At 55.5% G+C, this 20,665-nt stretch overlaps 4 protein-coding genes and 1 non-coding gene across 5 annotated transcripts; 2 read left to right on the plus strand and 3 right to left on the minus strand.

The window, feature by feature from the left end:
* Positions 1-143: 143 nt before the first annotated feature.
* B0T26DRAFT_680458 (uncharacterized protein) lies at positions 144-3,412 on the minus strand (the record flags this gene model as incomplete). Its single annotated transcript, XM_060440491.1, has 4 exons — positions 144-463; positions 791-2,431; positions 2,923-3,000; positions 3,364-3,412. The coding sequence occupies 4 exons, from the start codon at positions 3,410-3,412 to the stop codon at positions 144-146; spliced, it is 2,088 nt and encodes a 695-aa protein (XP_060291927.1).
* A 2,349-nt stretch (positions 3,413-5,761) lies between these two features.
* B0T26DRAFT_t227 lies at positions 5,762-5,832 on the plus strand. Its single transcript has one exon. It is a non-coding gene; the product is annotated as a tRNA-Glu (tRNA).
* Positions 5,833-9,120: 3,288 nt separating this feature from the next.
* Positions 9,121-10,356, plus strand: B0T26DRAFT_655310 (S-adenosyl-L-methionine-dependent methyltransferase; the record flags this gene model as incomplete). The annotated part of the gene is made up of 3 exons (XM_060438615.1): positions 9,121-9,523; positions 9,689-10,058; positions 10,119-10,356. The coding sequence occupies 3 exons, from the start codon at positions 9,121-9,123 to the stop codon at positions 10,354-10,356; spliced, it is 1,011 nt and encodes a 336-aa protein (XP_060291928.1).
* Positions 10,357-10,701: 345 nt separating this feature from the next.
* B0T26DRAFT_475813 (uncharacterized protein) lies at positions 10,702-11,916 on the minus strand. The gene has a single exon (XM_060435236.1). It carries the CDS (start codon positions 11,656-11,658, stop codon positions 11,047-11,049), a length of 612 nt encoding a protein of 203 aa, XP_060291929.1. The 5' UTR covers positions 11,659-11,916; the 3' UTR covers positions 10,702-11,046.
* Positions 11,917-12,173: 257 nt separating this feature from the next.
* On the minus strand, positions 12,174-13,312 carry B0T26DRAFT_680460 (uncharacterized protein; the record flags this gene model as incomplete). Its single annotated transcript, XM_060440492.1, has 2 exons — positions 12,174-12,918; positions 13,083-13,312. The coding sequence occupies 2 exons, from the start codon at positions 13,310-13,312 to the stop codon at positions 12,174-12,176; spliced, it is 975 nt and encodes a 324-aa protein (XP_060291930.1).
* Positions 13,313-20,665: the final 7,353 nt, after the last annotated feature.

Consider the following 20,665-nt stretch of genomic DNA (forward strand, 5'->3'; position numbering starts at 1 on the left):
CTCTTAGCCCCCTTTTAACAAGGCCTCTCTGCCAGTTATCTACTTACTCGCCTGTGGGAGAACTTGGCGATAACCTTAAGCTCGGTCACGTAGTCGAAGTGCTTGGTTTATAGCCGGGCAATCTTCTTGACGACGCGCAACGTCTAACCACAGTTCCCGTCGACGCAGCGCTGAAGCAAGACCTCGCCGAAGCCGCCGCTCGCCAGCGGCCCAGCCTCTTCCCAGTGTACAGAGCGCTGGTTGGGCCGCCTGTGCTCCTCGCCATCCGAATCGTCGTAATAATGGACCGTGAACTTGTCGTCAAAGCTCGTCTCGAGCTTGTTATCACGGACGAGGTCCGGGATGTGTGCCATAGCGGCGGGGCGGATATTTACGCTATACTCGCAAGGTCGAACGGGATCAGAAACGAAAGACTTGGGGGCCAAACTAGAGGCGGCATCGTATTGGGTGCTTGATGCGGGGGCTGTTGTTCAGCCTTGATGCGCAGACCACCCGGCGCTTCGCTGGCCGTACGCAGAGGTGGGAGGTAGGGAAAAGATTAGGAACGTGATGGACGGGTGCAGCAACAATGTGGTTGATTAGGCTAGTATGATGGCTACTGCTATGGAAGAGGAGAGGAAAAGGCAGGCAGAGCTCTGGCTGGAAGAGGTGTGGTCATGAGGTATAGTGGCCAGCCTCACAGCACCACAGAACGGGTTAGTAAACAAGAGAGGCAGTTGCGCGTTTTCTTGCGTGGCACGTGGCAAAGCCTCATGGGATGAAGGAGAAACATCTTAGACAGCGATCTCACCAAGCCTCATAACCACTTTCTCAATGTAGCGAACTCCTACCACCACGCTATCCTTGCCTTGGGATTCTTTCTCGTCCCCAAAGTCGATATTGCCTATATCGAGACATGTCAGGCACGTCTCGACGACCTTGGCGTACATGGTGCCCATGGTACGCCGGAGCGGGCCCCTAGCCAACCGCACAAGGCCGTCTTTGATACGCTCTGGGTTCTTAAGCAACTCCGGACCGCTCATATTACCGTCGGATATAGACAGCTCCGGCCCGGGAAAAGGCGCGCCCGAGCTGGCTCCGTAACCGACAAGGCTTTCCCATAGGCCGATCTCGAGCAGGCAGACGCCCAGGCTGTAGATGTCGTGGCGCATCTCGTAATCGACCTGGAGCGATCGGCCTTGCCGCTGCGGATGCCGGTATAGGTTCTTCTCCCAATCATCGTCGCCCGTGCGGCATGTCTTGCCCCCAGCTTCGCGGAGCACGTCGAAGCCGACGAGGGCAACCATCTCGCTCGCTACGAGCCCGGTATTCCCGCCTCCTTCGCCTAGTCCGCTCCGGGGCGGTGCGGGGTGGCAGAGGAGGAGGATCGTCTCTGGCCGGATGTTTTTGTGTACGTAACCGTAGAGGTGGACGTAGCTGACGGCCGCCGCCATCTGCCTCGCCAGGATGAAGCGCTCTGACAGCGAGTCGTGGGCGCGATTCCTCCCACCGAGAAGGCGGCCCCGCAGACTCTCCACGTGTGGGTGGGTTACGGGGAGGCGGAAGACGAAGCAAAGACCGGCGGGAAGTACGGGTCGAGACCCCGCCTTCCCCCCGGCCGCCCCGTCTCCCTCCTCGTCCTTCAAGATGCCCTTGCACCCGAGGAGGCCCAGGGTAGAGGGGTCCGCGTGGCGTAGGCTCCAGGCGAAGTTACGGATGTCTTGGGCCATGGCGTCTGCCGAGGTTCGCGACACGCAGGTAACAGGGTCCAGCAGCACGCTTTGCTGGTTGTCGGCGCGCTGGGCGGTGCTGGCCGTGCTGAAAGGAATTGGACGGATGCTCCCAGCTACCAGGCCCTTCCATGAGAGGTCAATGTCGGAGCGGCCGTTATTCGCCGTGCCCGGGTTGATGGCGCGGCGTATAGACTGTGCGGCGGAGAGAGGCGCCGGGGGCCCTCCGCGTACGGAGCCGGCCCGCGGCTGGTTAGCCTCGAGTAGGCTGTCGACCTGCGGGTCGGCAATCAGCAGTAAGAGGAACCAGCTCGGGTCGAAGATTTGCTGCCATCTTTCGAGCTCGGAAATGGCTTCTGCGAGGGCCTCCTTGACAATCGAGTACTTCCACCGCTTGATTCTTGGTTGGGCCAAAGGTCCCTGGGCAGGGTCTGGTATCTCGATGAAACTCTCTAGCCTGGAGACGGCCGCCGTGAGTTTAGCGAGCACCATCTCCAGGGACCGTTGCTGGACTGCCTGGTGGCGGCTGCTGAGTAGTGGTCCTATTTTGCGGACTACCTGAATCTGGTCCTCAATGCGCAGCCAGCGGGCATCGAGACGAAAGATGTACTCGTCAAGTTGCGTGTCGGCGTGCCTGAAAGCTTCGCATATCTCAACAAGTTTCTTACCCCATTTCCAGCACACGTCAACGACACCAACGAGGCCGAGAGTGCCAATGGCCTCTGCCATATTTGCATCAGGTAAAGGTGATCAAAGGAAATAAATCTGGATTCGGCCGACGCCTGCAGGAAAAATAGACGTGTTTATCGCAGCTCTGCCTCCCATCTTTGAGCACCGGATTGGGCATCTTGTCTTGGATGGGGCTGCAGTGGCGAGGCTCGTTGGCCGTCGACAACCAAAAGCCATCTGTAACTGAAGCCTCGTGCCAGCTGTGCCTTGCAAACAGGCAAGCAGGTACATACAGACCTACCCCGCAGTGAGGGCTCGTGGATGGGCACTTCTGAAAGAGGCTGAGGGTGCGAAAAAGGGCGGGCCGGGGCTAGCCGCCGTCGAGACTTCCGTTTTCTGAGTAGTCGGCCGCGACTTCCCCTAGCCGCAGTTTCCCTCGAAAGTATTTTACGAATCGCCTACGGATCTTATCCCACCTAAACCCCCGGTTCCTTAAATCGATGAGAAGAGTGTCCTCTTTACGAATCTAGGTATATTTTCTTACCTTGGAACGTCGCCTTTTGACCGGTGAATCGGATAATACCAGTCTCGTGGAACGTCGCCTTTTGGCCGGCGAATGGATCTATTGGCTTCGAGTCATATAATCTTGGCGTTAGTAATTCGCGTAAGGCGTCCAAGAGAACTATAGCTGGAAAGTTACTAGGCCGTCTACTATCACGCGTTTGAGAACTGCATCCTTAAGCGGCTATTCCTCGAACGTTGCCGCGGAGCTTTGGGAGCTTGGCGGGCTGGAAATTTACGCCGGCCGTTCGTCTCTGAGATAGGTATTTGGATATTTTATAATCTAGCGGCGCCGTTATCTACTAGAATAATCCGTGGGTTGATGGATCGCTAAGGTTATTGTCGACGGTATTAGCAGACAGGCTCGGGCTTCCCAATGAGAATTAGCGACGAAAACGTCCGGTTAAGAGATCGAAGAACTGACCCAAATCGCTGGTATTATCAACGCCCGCCTGCAAAGGAATATCGCACATATCGTCGCCAGGGATGGCCTGCCCGGCCACCGCTAGGGCGGGTGATGGCCGCGGCCGTGTTTAGGAACGCGATAGAGAGCGCTGCAGTATACACGGCCGCAACTGTTCGGTCTAAACGACCTCATCGCCTGGGCAGGCCCCCTGTCTCTCGACGTCGTTCTCACCAACTTCGTAGTAAGTTTCGACGCTAGAATTCTCAATTAGTAGGAAGTTAGATTGGCTACTACAAAATTCGCTATAATCAAATTCATCATTGCTGATCGGGCCGTGGCCGTCTGTCATTGTGTTGCAAGCGTGTAGGATATGGCAAAGTTGGATAAATATTGGCATGCGAGCTATTATCCTGCCGGGACAAGAGGTAACCAGAGACCGCATCCTATAGTACACTAACTTATTTCAACCTCCCCCTTCGGATATCTTCTCTTTTCCTCGCGGCCATACCATAGCCAGTAAGGATGAGGAAGGGTTCCGTGACGACGTGGCCTCTTCCCATCTCGCTCGCGACTTACGAAGTAAGTTATAGAGTTGAGCTGCTGGTCGGTGTCGGTATGCTTACCCCCTGCATATCCGGGGGGAGGGAAGGGGGGTGATAGGCTGAGATCACCGCTTTGAGGGTGCTCGGTAAGCTCTCGCTGCATTAACGTTGAAGATGAGAGGGAGGAGGCGAGTTTATACAGGAGGCGGTGGACAAGGAGATGGTCGGCTAAAGTGGCCTAGGCCCTTTCTGAAGACGGCCAAAGGGTTATCTGTCGTTAGTTCAGGAAACCTGATTCACAGAGCCGATTGAATCCTCAACTAGACGTTCCAATCTCCCGGTAAGAAGGCCTCCTCCTATTATAATAACGCAATCGATATATACGGCATTTTTGGCGACTGGCTAGCGAGGCTGCGCCCAGGGTTCCCCCAGGCAAACGTAGCGGCGGCCCCGGGAGACGATATATATACGAGCTCGGGGGCGCAAGGCTCAACACGGTAAGCCTCGCCGCTTAGCGGAGGTTAGCGAAGGTCAGAGTCGAGCGAGTATCGAAATAAAATAGCAGGTATCGCGAGATTCCGAAAAACGACAAGTAACGCGCTGAGGTACGCTGGACAGAGGGGCGGGTGGGTTTCGGGTATTGAGGATAGACGACAACGACGGCGCGATCGATGTGGCGAGGGCATATAAGAGAGAACGAGGATGGATAGCGACGTAGCCGAAATGAAGGATCAAGTGCGGCCGCCGCGTTATTGCATGCTGGTATAATTGCGAAGAACATGAGAAGGACAAAAGTCAAGAATATAAGAAAGAGACGCCGGGGGGAGAGATTCTTATTTATCTCTGGGCGGAAGGACATGAAGTCGTGGGTTAATGAAAGGGCCGCGCTAAACTAAACAAGTAGAGGCGGGGGAGGGCACCGTGTTCTCAATTACTATATAAAAAGCCATCAATATTTGGCAGTATGTGAGTAAGTAAGTGGTTTCGTTCAGGTGTGAGATATGCCGCCGCCACCAAGGCTAAGCAATGTAGTTCCGCACCCTAGCTAGCTATTTGGTGGTGGGATACCTACCTATGGCAAGAAACAGTCCCAACACCTGCGAGGCGGCCCGCGTCACCCCTTGGGATGTATGCAGGTAGAGCATGACAGTCGTTGTGCTGTGATGTCGTTGACATGTTTTGGTCATTCTAAATTCGAGATTGAACCAACAATAGCACTGGCAATCAGTATATATGCAGCCTCTGTTGGAATTCCACATTAGTTGCTCGTTTCGTGGATATATAGAATAGTGTTGATACGGGCACAACTTGAACCTCGGCCGTGACGGTTTATTTCCTTTTCTTTTGCCATCCTTGTAAGCTGAGTAGAGCACGTATGTGTGGAATCGCTGTATCCCACGTATCGTCGTTTGTTTGCCGTGTCGGGAAACCCAAGGGAGAAAGGAGGTGCAGACTCGAGACTGAATATCCGCCGTCACTGTACTTTAAAACTTGTTGGGCATGCTCGGAACACGGCGCAGCAGTTCGTCACTCACTCCACATAAGAGTCGTCAATGTCGGCAGAAAGAGTTCCGAGTCGTTCACTACAGCAAGGACGACGTAACAATCAGCAGGCCCCACGTCCCAAATGAAGGCGGGCCCGACGTCCTGCCAGGAAACCAAGGTCATCAACAGCGCCCAATATCGTTTGAGAAATGCCTAGGGGCGTGTTTCTCTCTTTGATCCCAGGCGTATCCACCAGAAAGAGCCCCGGAGTCGGTCACATTGGCTAGTTGCAAAAATGTTGAATCGTTAGGTATCCACATGATACCTGCTCTTACTGCGATCGACTGACAATCATCCCCAGTCTCCATCTCTTTTTGTCTAGAGCACAATCGGGTATGGTGTAACGGTAATACTAGTGACTCTCACTCACTAGCCCCGGGTTCAATTCCCGGTATCCGAATGACGATTTCTTTTTGCCGTTGTCGATGGTGGTGATGGGTGATTACGAACAAGACATGATTCTATTGTGGTTTGCAAAGCTGTGGTAGCTCGCTCTTAGACGTGTGGCAAGTGTTGTTTTTTGCATCTTTTTCCTGTGAAGGTCCAGGAGCATCTCCTCATGCACTCAATGAAGTAGTTCTTGGAAGACCTCCAAAGCGAGTAAAAGATATCTTATCTAGGTAGGTGGGTAGGTAATTTGTAGGTGTGCCAAGCATTTTCTTTTCATCCTTTTATTTTCGTCTACTCGAGGAGGGAGATGTGTTACATATGGTAAGGACGAACCAGAAGAGATAGAATGGGCTCGTATCAGTTCCAGCAAGTCTAGTCAGTGTACTCCGGGTTTACCATGTCCTATCAGTCAGACGCATCTGGTTTCCAGGAGCTAGCAGGTACTCCAAGACAAGATCCGATTTAGCTGGCGATAATGAATTGGTTTAAAGGCACGTTTTGTTCACTACAATTATTTTATCTATCGAATCTGGCGAGGAGTAAACTCCTAGTGTCGATTTACTAACCCATCATCTATTCACCACCGTAGACCTTCAGCCAGAGCTTTGATAGCCTTCCCGTTGATGCGATGAGTGAAGGATTATTATAGAGATACATCTCCAGGCTCGCAGACAGCAGGATACTTGTGGCATCTTGCAGTCACTATACCGGGAAACAAAACAGAACAGCGGGCGAGAACCGGCTATTAGTTGAATCCAGGCGAGAAAATCGTCAGCTCTGCATACCATCTGCCCAAAAGGACGTGGTAACAAGATCTCGTGGATGAGATATTGGAGTATATCCTCAAATGAGCAAATATTCCGAGCGAAGAGCTGTGTTGAGGTTTGTGAGTTCCGGAAATATGACTCTCTATTTTTTCCGTCCACCTCTTGCCACTCTGTTACTGAGGGTTTGCGTTTAGTCCAAGAGAAGCCAGCTTCTCTGACCAGGACCAAGGGCAGCCGGTACTTGTGACTCTTTTCCTGTTTTTTAAGCCGGTCCTTGGAAAATGCTGCCGTGAAGAGGTTGTGCTCTTGGCTCGGAAATTATAAGTCAGAAACCCAGGACCTTATTAACTCTCGAAGAGCAAGGATATTATTGATGGGAACTGCAGAGGTATAAATCTTTGGGGCCTGAAACCCTGAGTTAAACTGCTGTGTCTGGGCAACAATAGTAGAGAGTACCGCGGACTAGAAAGCCACAAACATGAAGGCTATAGCTGAATTGCTCAGCATTGGCTGCTGGGGAGCTTTAAACTGTTTCAGCACACTACCGATATTTACGTCATTGTAGAGCCGTTACAGAAATAACTGCGGAACACGCAAGACTTGTTGATCCGCTAAACATCCACGACTGCCAGTTTGTGGCAGTTCCGCGGCGGCAAGACATTGCAGAATGCCATCGAGATGGTGCGGAATTATCTTCAATATATCCAAGGCAATACAAGACCAACTAGTAACAGCCTGGGTTTCTGCACGGCTTAGCAGACCAGCTGAGGGTTAGCATTGACGGACCGAGAGATGGCGGCTCCACCCAAGTCTGAGCCGCGGTAATAGAGCCTCTACCCTTCGGGTTGTGGAATTCACCGAGGTAGATGCACCCATTGAGTCGTGACTGAGATCACCACTGCGATTATTTGTTCGGCACATATTCTATCGTCATGAAAGGGGTTATATTATTTTGGCTGTCTTCATATCCGGATTATTGCTAAAATCATGGCGTGGCAAGATGCCATGTGAAGACGACAGTCGTGGAGAAGGAAGGAGAGTCAAAACAAACTTCCTAATCGGGAAGAGTGCGGTGCCTGTGCGATTAGGCACTGTACGATGACGGACAGTGAGCGGCTTGGTGCCTGAGGTGCGCGATTTTGATCTCGGAGAATTCTTTGCAAGCCAAGGCCATTCATTCCGGAACCCAAAACCTAAACCAAACGGCCCTAGCGCACAGTACATACCCCTAACCCTGGCTGCACGAGGCCGAAGACGTCACACCGATTCGAACTTCATGATGATGGCGGGGCAGCCGAGCATTTCAACCTTTCCCATTTTACCCCGCCAAAGTGAGCTTCCCAAGACCACCTCAGGTCGGCAGCTCCAGACCGCCTTCTTCAATTCTTCTTTCTGCAGTTGTCTTTTATTTTCCATCGCCCGCCTGCATTGCATGTCGGTGCGAGAGCGAGGCAGACAGAAAGAGGAAAGGACTGATTGCTACCCTAAGCGGGCAGTGCGGCGTGGGTTAATCTAGACTTCGAACTCAGTACTGGCAGTTCTGCGGTCTGCGTTCTGCATTCTGCATTCTGCATTGATCGTCTCTCTCTGCATGCGCTGTGCATTCTAATCGGAGTTTCTATTGTCTATTTCTTGTCGACCCCACCGTTCGTGGCTCTCAGCCCTGTTGCGTCGGGCCCTGTCGTGCGGTGTCGAGTCGAGTCGAGTCGAGTCGAAGTCGATCGACCTGTCTTGGGCCTCCTGTCTCGGTATCACATACAAAGTCGGTCTACCAGAGTTGCAGACAGCCTTGCTCTGTGCGCCAAGTGCGGTCAGAGTGCATCTATCTGCACCAGTCTGCATCTGCATCTGCAACCAAGAGACCCGGCCTAGTTTCCCGGCCGCCACCCTGCGCTGCGCTGCGCTGCGATCTCGTCGTTTGTTGCTCCGCTCCTACAGAACCAGCGGTCAAGGGAGCCAGGGACACAAGAGCTGAACAAGGCAAAAAAAGAAAAAAAAAGAGCCGCGACAAGAGGGAAGCGAACGCCCGACATAGTTTCTCGTCTGCTATCACCACCACACCACCGATACACCTCCTTGTCACCTCGCCCTGGCCCCAGGGTGTGAGGGTGCGGTGTGTCTTTGCTTCTGCAGCCCAACGGAGCCCAGCCAATCACTCCGGCCCAGCCACATCTCCCATCCCATACCGCCTCCCTGACCTGACGGGCCTCTATCTCTGTGCGTGGACAACAATAACGTGCGTGGTCCACCCCACAGCACCGCACCGCACCGCACCGGCCTTCGCCTAGTTGGGCCTTGGGCCAAGACAAGGCCCTCGCTGTCCGACGCCTTTGTCCATCTTCACCTTACCCGACCGCCGCATGTTTGGCATCTAGTCTAGCGCCCCATCTTCACCACCTCCCTACCCAGCCACAGCCCCGGCCAGCAGATGTGCCCAGGCTAGCCCTACCTACCTTCCTGCCCTGTCGTGCTTGCCCGACCCCCATCTCCCGCCTCCCGTCCCCCATCTCCCACGACCCCTGTCCTGCGTCATGGCATCACCGACTCTCTCTTCCCTGCCCTCTTCGTCAGCGGCCCATGCCGTGGCAAGCCTGGCAGCTGCCGCCGCCGCCGCCGCTACCGCTGCAGGAGAGGCAGAAAAGGCCGACCAGGTCGCGGAAGCCTACGAAAACGCCCACGTCCATGGCGTGTACGAAGCCATCGCCCCGCACTTCTCGGCCACGCGCTACAAGCCGTGGCCCGCCGTCGCCGAATTCCTGCGCGCCCAGCCCCCGGGCGCCGTAGGGCTCGATGTGGGCTGTGGCAACGGCAAGTACCTGGGTGTCAACCCGAGCCTGGTGATGCTGGGCTCTGACCGCAGCCCCGCGCTCGTCGCGCTTGCGAGGGACCGTGTCCAGTCTCTCGAGCGACCTCTGCCAGTGCTGCCAGGACCACGTGATTCTGGGGCCACAGTAGCCGTCGGCCCTGCTGTCTCGGGCGGGAAGACGAGAAACAAAAGGGTGCCACTCCCAGGCGAGCCAGGTATTGGTGAGGCGACAGCAGATGCCGCCGCCGCCCCTGACTCACCCGCTGCCATTAGCAACGCACCAGGTGAAACAGAGCCCGTGGCAGTCGCGCCCACACCCACAGCCCCAGTAGCAGTGGGTACAGACGTTCTCGTGGCTGACGGCCTTTCACTGCCCTTCCGCGACGGCGCTGTCGACTTTGTCATATGTGTGGCTGTCGTACACCACTTGTCAACGCGCCCAAGGCGGCAAGACTCTATACGCCGGCTTTTGGCATGTGTCAAGGGCAACGGCCAGGCGGCCGGAACAGGCGGCAAAGTCCTCGTGTATGTCTGGGCTCTGGAGCAAGGGAATAGCCGGCGCGGGTGGGAAGAAGGCGGAGAGCAGGACTTGCTAGTGCCCTGGGTTCTCAAGAGCCCAAAACCGCAGCAGAAAAAGCAGAAGCAGCCGAAGCAGCGACAAAAGTACCAGGGGCACGAAGATCATCTCCGAGGAGACAACAGCCTTAGTGAGGCCAATAAAAGCGGTGAGCCCCCGCTAACTGAATCACTACCATCACCGCCGCCGCCGCCGCCGCCGCCTACTGGGGAGGATGGTAACGATGGCAGCAGTGGCGCGAGCCACACCGACCCCGTCTTCCGGCGCTTCTACCACCTCTACCGCCAAGGTGAGCTGGAAGAGGATGTGCTGGCAGCTGGGGGCGCAGTGGTCGCCAGCGGCTACGAGAAAGACAACTGGTGGACCGTGGCTACCAATCAATGAGTCCTTCATCTTACCTTTTCGTGCTGCTGCTCGGGCCCTCAGGAGGACCTTACCTAGTTTCCTAGTCGAGCCGATCTTGATACCTAGCTCCAACTGGCCGCAGCTGGCCGAGCCCAGGGGGTGGGGGGAAGTCATTTAGGACAAAAGTTCCTCCCCCGTGGTCAGTGTCACGTTCCACTAGCGTGAACAACAGCCAAGCCTCGAGTCACACTGCCGCTTTGTTTTGTTCCTCTTTGCTTTTTTCTCAAACGGTCCAATTCGCGCTTGTCTAAATGTCTCTTTTCTTTTCTTCTTCCCCTCGGCCCTTTTCCACAGGGAAAGCGTCTATCGGCTTGTGATAATGATATGACATGTCGTTTCGCTTTGCGTCGGATATCCCGTGTCCATCCGTCCCCTAGATCGCCGACACGAGAAGGGAAAAAAAGAAAACAGTTTGTCAGTTGATGGGCTGTTGGCCTCGTAGTAATCACCGTCCCGCCCCCTTTTTCCCTCTGATCGCCTGCACGAGCAAGTCAGCCGATTGTATTCCGGGAAGAGTTGACAAGAGCGAAATGGACCGTGAAAGGAATTTAACAAGGGGAAAAAAACAAATCAGCTTCTTTAAATGATACTACTACTATTACTACCAATACCAAATAATAATAATCGTGACACAGACACACACACAGTCTCTCTCTGTCAAAACAAACACTACAAACAACACGACATGAACCAGAAAAAAAAATTCTGTGAAATATGATTCTTCCAACTTTTGACAGATCCCCGTCTCGCACCTTGAATGTCTTGTCCCTGTTCTCTACCCTTTCTTTGGAAGCAAATGTCCACCAGATGAAGCGGAAAAAGGACAAGGATGAAAAGAAAAGAAACATGATTGTATGACCTCGAAGCAAGTAGGCAAAAACAAACAGCGGACGTAAAAATAGCGTGTGTATCGTATCGTAGATCGTTGACGTGGGAATTCGTTCGTTCGTTCGTTCGTTCGTTCGTTTTTTTTTTTTTTTGGGGGGGGGGGGGGGGGGGGGGTACAACAGGAAAACAGACCAAGAAAACACGTAGATAGGTAGGTAAATATGTAAACCGCCGCTCCATGGAAAAGGAAGATGGATACAAAAGAGAATTCATGCTGCTGCTGCTGCTGCTGATCGAAGAAGGAGAAAGTGGAATAGGGAAAGCCGTTCGCTGTGATGTGTGGATGCGAAAAACCTCCTCCTTCCCAAGCCCTCCGTCCCTCTCTCCGTCTCTCACTGTACCGCCTTTCTTTTTTGTAAACTCCTTGAATCCCCACCTAGCAATGCTATCCATGCCCGCCCACGCGCCTCTCTGTCTCTCCTTATTGTTATTCCTCCCAAGAAAATGGTGAAAAAGAAAACGGCTCCCTTGGCTTTTTTAATGCATGCACGCTCTTGCGTTTAGACTAATGACTCGTCATAAAAAATGTGTTCCTCTTCTTTCCTTGTTTCTCCTGCTTCTCCTCTTCTTGTGGACGCGCCAACATCCCAGATACAAAAGAAAAAACATGATGATAAACAATGATGATGATAAAATGCCGACATGAATTTCCCACAGAAACATGAGGAAAAAAAAGGACATGGGAGAAGGTGTTGAAGGTTGTATGGAATAAAGTGTATTGGACGGGTGTAAACCCCATCAAGCCGCCTTGATAAGAAGAGAAAGCAGAAACCCCCCCAACCCCGACCTCCCCCCTCCTCATAATTAGATCCATACAAACATCACAGCTTTGACAGTTCCATCTCCGAAGGTTGGCGCCATGTCTTCCTCCCAGCTCTTTCCATCAACCGACACACAAAATATTCGATCTAATATGGAAGTTCACGTCGGTGGCCGCGCCGTGACGGCCCCGGCGGCTGGCCGTCGTTTTCGTCTTGGCGCGGGTACAAATGTCGCCGTCGGCTCGTCTCGCGAGCTCCCATGTCGGGGCTCGCTCGTCGTTTGGCACCGCCCGGCTCGAGAGGCGAATACGAGGAGAGAGAAGGCAGGAGGGGGCCCGGGCTGGCTGTCGCGCTGTGGACCGGGCTTGCGCTAGGAACTCCCATGGAGTAGGCCGGGGTGCTGTAGGGGCTGACCCCCGTTGTCAGCTCGGCCACACTGGGCAGCATGCCGCCGCGTCCCTGCCCGATGTTGCCTGTCTGGATGGGCGCAAGACCGAAGGCGGGTCCCGGCGCGCCATAACCGTAGTCGGAGGGATCGGGTGGCCCGTACGAAGGTCGAGGGGGCATGCTCTCGCGTCGTGCCGCCAGCGGACGTCCACTGGATAAAGGGGGAGGTATCAGTGGCGTGGTGGGGCCGCGGCTATATCGAGGAGAAGGCATGCCCGACATGTCTCGAGGGAGGCTCCCCTGGGACTGCGAGTGTGCATGTCCCCGAGAAGGCGACGAGCGTTGCGAGCCTTGTGGGTCGGCCGGGGTCATGTTGAGCGAGAACGGGACTACTCCTGCGCGCCTCGCCATGTCGGCCTCGCCCAACTGCCAGTGCATCGCCTCGGCGGCTCTCCAGGGAACCTGCATCTCTTCGGCTACCTTAGCCCACATTTCGGGCTTGAATCTACCAAGATGTTAGCAACCAATGTCTAGCTCTGGCTCCCGCGCTCTGGGCGCCTCTGCCTGTTGGCAGGCCGGGCGCCAGGCAGCGCACCAAGGAGGCTAGCTGTATCGCATGGCTTTCCAAGGCGGGCGCTCAAAGCGGCAGATTCTGGTAGGGCGGCTCACCTCTCGTACAGCCGCGCAAGCTTGTTTTTGCGCTCCTCGTCCCACTCGCTGCGTCTCTCGAGGTAGTTCTGGTAGTGGAGGCGACAGCTGATAGAACTCCGGCCCGGGAGACGCTTGGAAATGTCGTCCCACTTCATCCCGCTGCCCCGGAGCTCAATGATCAGAGCATCCTCCTCAGGCGACCATTTGCTTTGCTTCTTTGCTGGCGACTCAGTCGTGTGTGGTGGCATGCTGCGCCTGCTGCTTCCGCTCCCTGGACGAGATGCCGACTCTGCCCCTAGCGAGTGCCCAAAGCCAGCTACGGCCTGAGTGCTCAACCCCCCGATTCCAACTCCTCCAGCAGGGCCGGCGACGCTCGGGGACGGTGCGCCAGACGCTACAGACGACGATGTCGGTGGGGGGCCACCGGAGGGTGCCGCTGTCGCCAGGAATAGAGGGACCGAGGCGGACGGGTTCTGCTGGGTAGGAGACACGGAGGACTCATTTGAGTCGGAGCCCTTGAGGAGTGAGGCGATATCCACGATGGCGGTGTCTCGCCGGGCTTTGCCTAGAGGGGCAACGTGTTCATGGGCGCTGGATCTGCGCGCCCTGGATGCGACTCGCCGTCTGCCGAACGAGGATGCGGGCGGTGACCTCGGGGACCACAGGCCTGAGCCCTTGTCGATCCAAATAGAAGCTGATGGTGCAACCTCGCCGTCCGCCCTCGCCGTCTCCCAGGCCCCCTTCGTCAAGATGCTGCTCGCCAGGGCGGCAGCTGTGCGTGTGAGTACTCGTTAGAGAAGAAAACCCGCGTGTAGACGAGCGAGACGAGCGGCTTTTCCCGTGTGCAAAGCCTAGGCCGGTTGTGAGAATGTGCGAGGTGGTGGAGACGCTGGTCTGGTCTAGTCTGGTTGATAAGAAGGGTTTGAGACTGGAGACAGGCAGCCCGAGGAGCTCGGTCCTGATAGTCACGGAAGTCGTGGCGTGGTGGCGCGAGAAGGGTAAAAAGGGGGAGGGGGAGGGGGGGAGCTTTCTAGTGAGCGAGAGATGGAGGCTTTCAGACGGGCCGCCGAGGTAGTAGTAGCTTTCAAGAAGGCGTGGCTCGCGTTTGTGAGGGCAGAGACATCAACATGATTGGTGCCTCCCAAGCACCCGCCCACCAATGAACGGGGATGAGCCGAGCTGATGAGGCAGATGAGGAGGAGAAAGGGGGAGGGTAGCCGGCGGATGGATACGTCGGTCAAACTAGTTTGCTAAAGTGCCTGGGAAGAGGAGAGAGCGACTTTTCCATAGTCATTGTCTCCCTTCCAACAGCAGGACGGAGACAACGGACAGGGAAGGGGCTAGATAGGGCCGGGAGGGCGCGCTGCAGCAGCAAGCAGATTGGCAATGGGATGGGGAGAGAAAACAGAAAAATTATCGATGACGGTGTGCCTCAAGGCAGTGAGGTCGGTGGGGGACAGAACCAGGGTCCGGGTCATAGGATAGCGGGTACAGCCAGGACGAGGAGGGCTTTAAAGATGGGATGCTAAGAACAGAACGACAGCCCTCCGGAACTGTACAGACTGGCTGCAGTCGTGTTGATGGACACGACCAAGAGTCGGGGACCAGGGAGGGGTGCAGCCCAAGGGTCAGGGGGCGTGTGTTGGAGAGCAAAAATGTGGAGTGGAGTGGGAGGAAACAGAACAAGAGACATGTACATTCAATACATACTGTATGTACATACGAAGTCAGGGCTCCCGGATGGGGGGAAGGTCAGTGGCTTGCCTTGCCTTCTGGCCGTGCATAGGGATGGATAGGGCAGGGTAGGGCAGGGCACTTCACTGGCAGGGCCCGTCAGGTCAGGTCAGGTCAGTCAGGGTCTCTACCCCGTGTCTGCCAAACGCAAGCGCTGCGCGGTACGATGGGCCTGTCAAATATCGGCGGCGGCTTGCGTGTGTGCGAGTGCGAGTGTGCGTGGGCGTGGGCGTGTGTGGGCGTGTGTGGGCGTGTGTGCGTGCGAGGTGCGAGGTACCACCCTACCCTCCAGGACGGGGCTGAGTGACTTCGGTTGGGTTCGAGAGATCTAAGGCGGTTGTGATATCAAGAGCCGGCACTAGCACCAGTTCGGCTGTTGGGCTGGCTTCGCAGCCAGAGAGACATCAAGGTGAAGTGTTTCCCAATCCGCCGCCCGTGACTCCCACCAGTCTGTCTCCTTACCTCTGCTGACGATGATGCTGCTGGTCTTTCCAGAAAAGCAAGAGCCGGAGCACACGCCCCTCGCTCGGGTGCAAGACCAGAGAGAGGAGAAGAGAGCAACCTTACCCCAATCCGATTGTACAGTACCCAATTGGCCCTCCTGGTGAGGTGTCTGCGTCGTAGACGGCCGATTGAGAGAGACAGAGACACATGTACAGAGTTGGAGAGCCCGGAAATCCAACATCGAACGAAACACAGGTGGTGGTGAGACGGAAGTTGGCTGGTAGATGTCGACTAGACCAGGGCCTCTTGGAATTGCCACGAATTCATGCATGAGCTTCGCAGTCAGGGCCACACCATCTCTAGCTATCGTAACCTGTTTGGATAGCAGCGCTAAATCCGATAAAACGCCCTATTAATGGCGCAGATATCCTAGTGTGTGCGGCGAATATAGGAGGAGCGAGCCCTGCAGACAACAGAAGTAAAAGCTTACGAGGGGGCGGTCACCTTGACTGGTTGGGTTGAAACTCGGTAAGGAATCTTTTGCTAGTTGGGCTCGACCGGCCTGTGCCTTTAGCTTCCTTTTTTTCTTTTTTTCTTTTTTTCTGTTCTTTTTTTCCAAAAAAAAACATTTATTTTGTTTTCGTTTTTCTTTTTTTTTCTCCCAGTCCCCTCTCCGCCCGATGTTGTTTCTCCCAAGCAAGCAGACAAGCAAGCAGGCTTCTCTTGTTACTTGCTAGCAGCCACCGGTGCATCGCCGCTCCATCTGGCGGCGGGCCGGGATTTGCGGGAGAGAACTGGAGGTATGTGCAACTAGCCAGCTGGCCAGCTAGGGACAAGGCGGGCGTCAGCCAAGTCGTTGCATCTGCATCAAAACCCCCAAGCATCAACAACCAGTTCCGGCAAGGCAGAAACGGGCAGGCCAAACAGCCCTGTATTCTGTAGTTTACAGAGCCGAGAGAATACAGAGAAAGGAAGGCGTGGAGGAGGGAGCAATGAGACTAAGGAGGACCAAGATAGGTGGCTGCAAGTCGTCAGATTTGCATGGGCGTGGAGAGTTTGAAACTGGCTTGCCAAATGCCATGGAGCTTGATCCGAGGCAGAGGGTCGCCTTGCGCAGCGGTGGATTCACGAATGGCCAACGAGACCAACCCAGTGGGCCCGTCACATTGTCCGATTTGAGATATGGTCTCCTCGATGTTTGCGGGTCTGCGGGCTTGCGGGCTTGCTTGGTGGTTTGGTTTGGATGCGCCCGCTAACATCGTGCCCGCTTGCTTTATAGCCGGGCATTCCAAAGTTTGGTCGTCCGCAAAAGTGCGGAGCCCCAGAAATGGACCATTGACTATGGACCATGGACCGTGAACCACGGACCACGGATCTCATGGACCAGCCCATCCCATCCTGCCATCGTGCATCACGTCGAGCTCAGATCTCTGCGGCGACAATGCTACAGCGAAGGGCACACCACACCCGTCTGCGTCTGCCGTCTAGTCTAGGACCCCGTACCGTCCCCGCCCCGCGCCAGGAGCAGGAGCAGGAGCAGGAGGGCAAGCTCGCTAGGCGCACGGAGAGGAGTCGCAAACAAAAGGGAGCGGGCGGGACGCAAGGCTCGCTTCGATCCGCTCTCAACCCAAAGACGACCACCGTCCGGCTCGCCTCTGTGGCCCGGGTAGCACATGGGCTTTGCTGAGACCCAAGAACCTGTGCGGTCAATGTGATATCAGCCGCTTTGGGAAGCACCGCCTGTCGCTGGGGCCTGGCGCTCCGATGATCCTTCTTCTGGGGATTCTGGCTTTATCCCCATCCTCCGTGCGCGAAATGGGCACCGCGAGACGGCGTCTGTTCTCTGCCCGGATCCAGACCGACCCCGGGCCTGATGCAACGTGGATGTGAGATTTGGAAGCCTGAAGCATTGCTTGCGATTGCTTGCATGGATGGATGGCTTGTGCCAGCATTGCGATTAAGCCCCCCTAACGACATCTCGTTGACCGAACTAGGCCAAACTGTCGCAACAGGCCCAATCGAGACAAGGGGGGGGCCCTCTGTAACTGTCATTAACGCTCGCCGTTGCGAGCCCCCAGCAAGCCCTGTCCCGCCGCCGAAACCTAGCGGGTACAGTACGGAGAGAAAAAGACATGGAAAATACTAAGTAATGGGATCCGTAAAGCCTAAACCTCGTCCAGAACTTTAGCGTCCGCAGTAGTGTACGTACTCCGTAAAAGACTTGCAGTTGACTGTTGACCCGGCGGCGTCTGTGCGTTTCGGAACTTGTCCTCGCCAGTCTACATCACACAATCTTTGTCAGATGCGGCTTTGTCTGGACGTCGTTTGGCGGGGCACCCCGACCAAACAATGCCCGACAATGGATTGTCAAGTCCAAGGGCCGTTAATGGGCTCCTGCGCTGGAAACGATCGCACCAGAGTCCCATCCCCATTACTCTCCCCCTTCCCATTGCCATTGCCGTCGTCAATGCCTGCCAGCAGCAACATGCCAACATCCCAACCCAAGGCTGGCTGACCTAGGAGAGGTACAGTACGGATGTCGCTTTGCAAACGCGAAAAGCCCGACGAACTGGCGGTCAGCTCTGCATTGTCCCTTCCCCACACCGGGATCAGGGTTGCTGCGGGACAGCAGCGCCGGCAAGGCGATCATGAATCGTGCTCCCTCCTTGGGCTCGTTCCAACAATAGGGCCGTGAATTCTCGGTGTAGAATCGCCATCCCGGCGACTGTATCTTCTCTGCTGGCCGCGCGATTCATCGCCCCAGCCCGTGCGAACCGTGATCGACCCCTCGCCATGGGTACATGCTGCTTCCAGATGCCACTTGCCCCGTCACCACCACTCTTTCCATTTTCACGTCGCCTCGTCTCTCCGTTCACGGCCTGGCCTGGCCACACGTCTGAGCCCACTTCCGTGGCTTGTTTGTCAATCGGGAAGAACATGTCTAGAAGCCCAACCCACAACGCTAGCATGGCAGACAGAGCTGAGTTGTTGCAGCTCCGCCACAACGGTGTGTGCTACCTGCTAAAGAGCTGGCCTCTCGTACCGTTCCGCTGCGGACGAGCTGTCATTATCATTCTGGAGCTTGATCTAGACTTGAGTCTATCGTCGTCAACAGCTAGAATCTGCACACCCACACCCCCCTTCCAGCAGTTCAAGGTGGCAGATTGGTGGATCCAGAAGACCGCAGGGACGATCCCTTGAGATGATGGAAACGTAGAGAAGCTCTAAGCAGGGCCAAAGGTCACGAATTGTCAAGCGCGTGACTACCTGGGGGCGAGGCAGCAAAAGGGTCAGGTAATTGAGGGAAGAAAGAAAACCAGACGTGGGATGGCGGCAGATCACCGCGGGCCTGTTTCGCTATTGCTGCCCGAACAAAGCAATTGGGGCTCTCCCAATTTGCTCCGTTTGTTGGCACTCTATCAATCATCATTCTTTTGTTCATGCCCTTGATGATGTTAATACCTCTCACAGTTACATATGGGGCGTTTGCGTTGCCGCGACTGTAGCCGGCCGATCTTGAAGCATGGTTTTTGTCGACACGCATCTGTTTCGTCAGTTGGGTATATCAAACCGTCGCTAAGTCAAGTGAGATGAACTGCATGTGTGTCGTCGTTTTCCCCGATTTTGCTGCCAGGCCAGGGCCTCCATTCGAGCCTATGAGAGCGCCTTGAAAGCAGCCGGTCATTCCTAGCTCCTTCAGTATTCGCTCTCTCCAAACCAATTGGACAGCATTCGGAGCCCATGGCACAGGGCAAGGGGGACCATTCAGAGCCAAGCGAGAATCCTCTCAGCTGTTGTGGGCGACCTCGTTGGCCTTGCATACATGCATCCGTGATCGTTTTGATATGCCTGTCTGCGCTGGCGGCCGGAACGACGATCAGAGAGCATGCAGGCACTTTTCTCTTGCCCCTCGCTCCCTCGATCGAACGGCCGGTGCCCAAGGCGACGGTGACCCGCCGGCGACGTCATGGGCGCCCTCTCCTGCTGAACTGTAAGGCGAGCTACGCAGTACTGTACGCACTTTGAGCAATACGGGAACACATCGTCGGGGCTTTCCAAGCAGCAGCAGATGCTGGCGCGGAGGCTTTCCAGCCATTGGCGATATCAGACGACCGAGTCCCGATGTTAGCCCAAAAAGCGCCTCATCTGCGCGCCATGAATGTACCCCAGGTGATAGAGACACTCCCCGGCGGCCCTGGTCATGAACCCGGTCAGGATGACGACTTCCCGTCTTCTAGCCCCCGTAGAAACGGATTTCGACAGACAAGAGATTGTCGGGCAACCCAACGTGGCGGTGAACGGCACAGGCACAGATCTTGGGTAGCAAGCATGCATATCATCTGTCGCCCGACATTGTCGAAGCCATGTCCTTGTCGCCTCTGACCTGACAGCACAGAGCGGCGGCGGCTGTTTGGATGATGCGACGGCGAGAGACAAAAGAGACTACCGGGCGGGGCCCCGTTCTACCTCCGCTCTGGTACGAGTCTGCAACGCTCGCCCACGAGAGTGTTTGAGACGAACTGCCGCGGCAGGCCAAGGTAACCAACAGTACGACCCACTCACGCCTAGGGCTAGACAGAGACCTAGATCTAGTTGAAGTGCATAGCGAGGCTCGGCAATCGGACAATTGCCACCGACAGCCATTGAGGCTGCGAATTGGTCCCCAGGCCAGCGACGCAGGGGTCCAGGAGAGAAACCGTTACTGAGTCAATGGGAAGAGAGGAGAGAACAATACGCAGAGAACGGAGACGTTGGCGTGTTTTTCGGGTCGCGGGTAGAAACAACGGGTGCGCGCGCGGCAGCCTCGCTCGCGACTCGCCCGTGTGATTGATTGAATGTCTCAAATCTCAAAAGGGTGGCGCCGCCCAATAAGGAAGTTGGCGAAAAAAAGGAAGCAAAGAAATAAAAAAGAAGCAGCAGGTGAGGAATGACTTGTCAGTTTCTGCAGGCAACCTTTCAAAGTGTTTCATCTATTGTCCATCCGTTTGCGCAGAGACAGACAGACTGGCGCCGCACCTGCATCGAATTGCGGATGTAGATTCGGGCATCGACCTTCAATCAATGGCTCCAGAGCTGCCGGTACCAGACACGAGGCGACAATTCCAATTGTTTTTGCGACAGGGCAGCTGGCCGAGAAGCAGCCCAGCCAATGGTTTCTCGTGGGGGCGTTTGACCTTCAGCTTCCCGCGGAATCTCATGTTTGACGGCGTCGATGCCATGGTGCCTGTGTCCTTGCTTTTGCGCGTGCGCGTGTGCGTGCCCGTGCCCATGCTGATGTCGCCGCTAGCGGGCATGGTTCCTTTGTGGGTGGTGGGAGGGGAGGGGAGGGTTGCAAACGGGCGGTCCCAGGTAGAAGTTTGCGACTCCAGGCTGACGAGTTACCGGCTGGCCAGGGGCAATATTCCGTACCTCTTCCGTACCTC

Source organism: Lasiosphaeria miniovina, assembly GCF_030549165.1.
Source record: "Lasiosphaeria miniovina strain SMH2392-1A chromosome Unknown B0T26scaffold_7, whole genome shotgun sequence".
NCBI lineage: Eukaryota > Fungi > Ascomycota > Sordariomycetes > Sordariales > Lasiosphaeriaceae > Lasiosphaeria > Lasiosphaeria miniovina.

Coding starts and splice junctions, on each gene's coding strand:
- B0T26DRAFT_475813 (XM_060435236.1), bottom strand. CDS start 11,658: ATGGATAGCATTGCTAGGTGGGGATTCAAGGAGTTTACAAAAAAGAAA.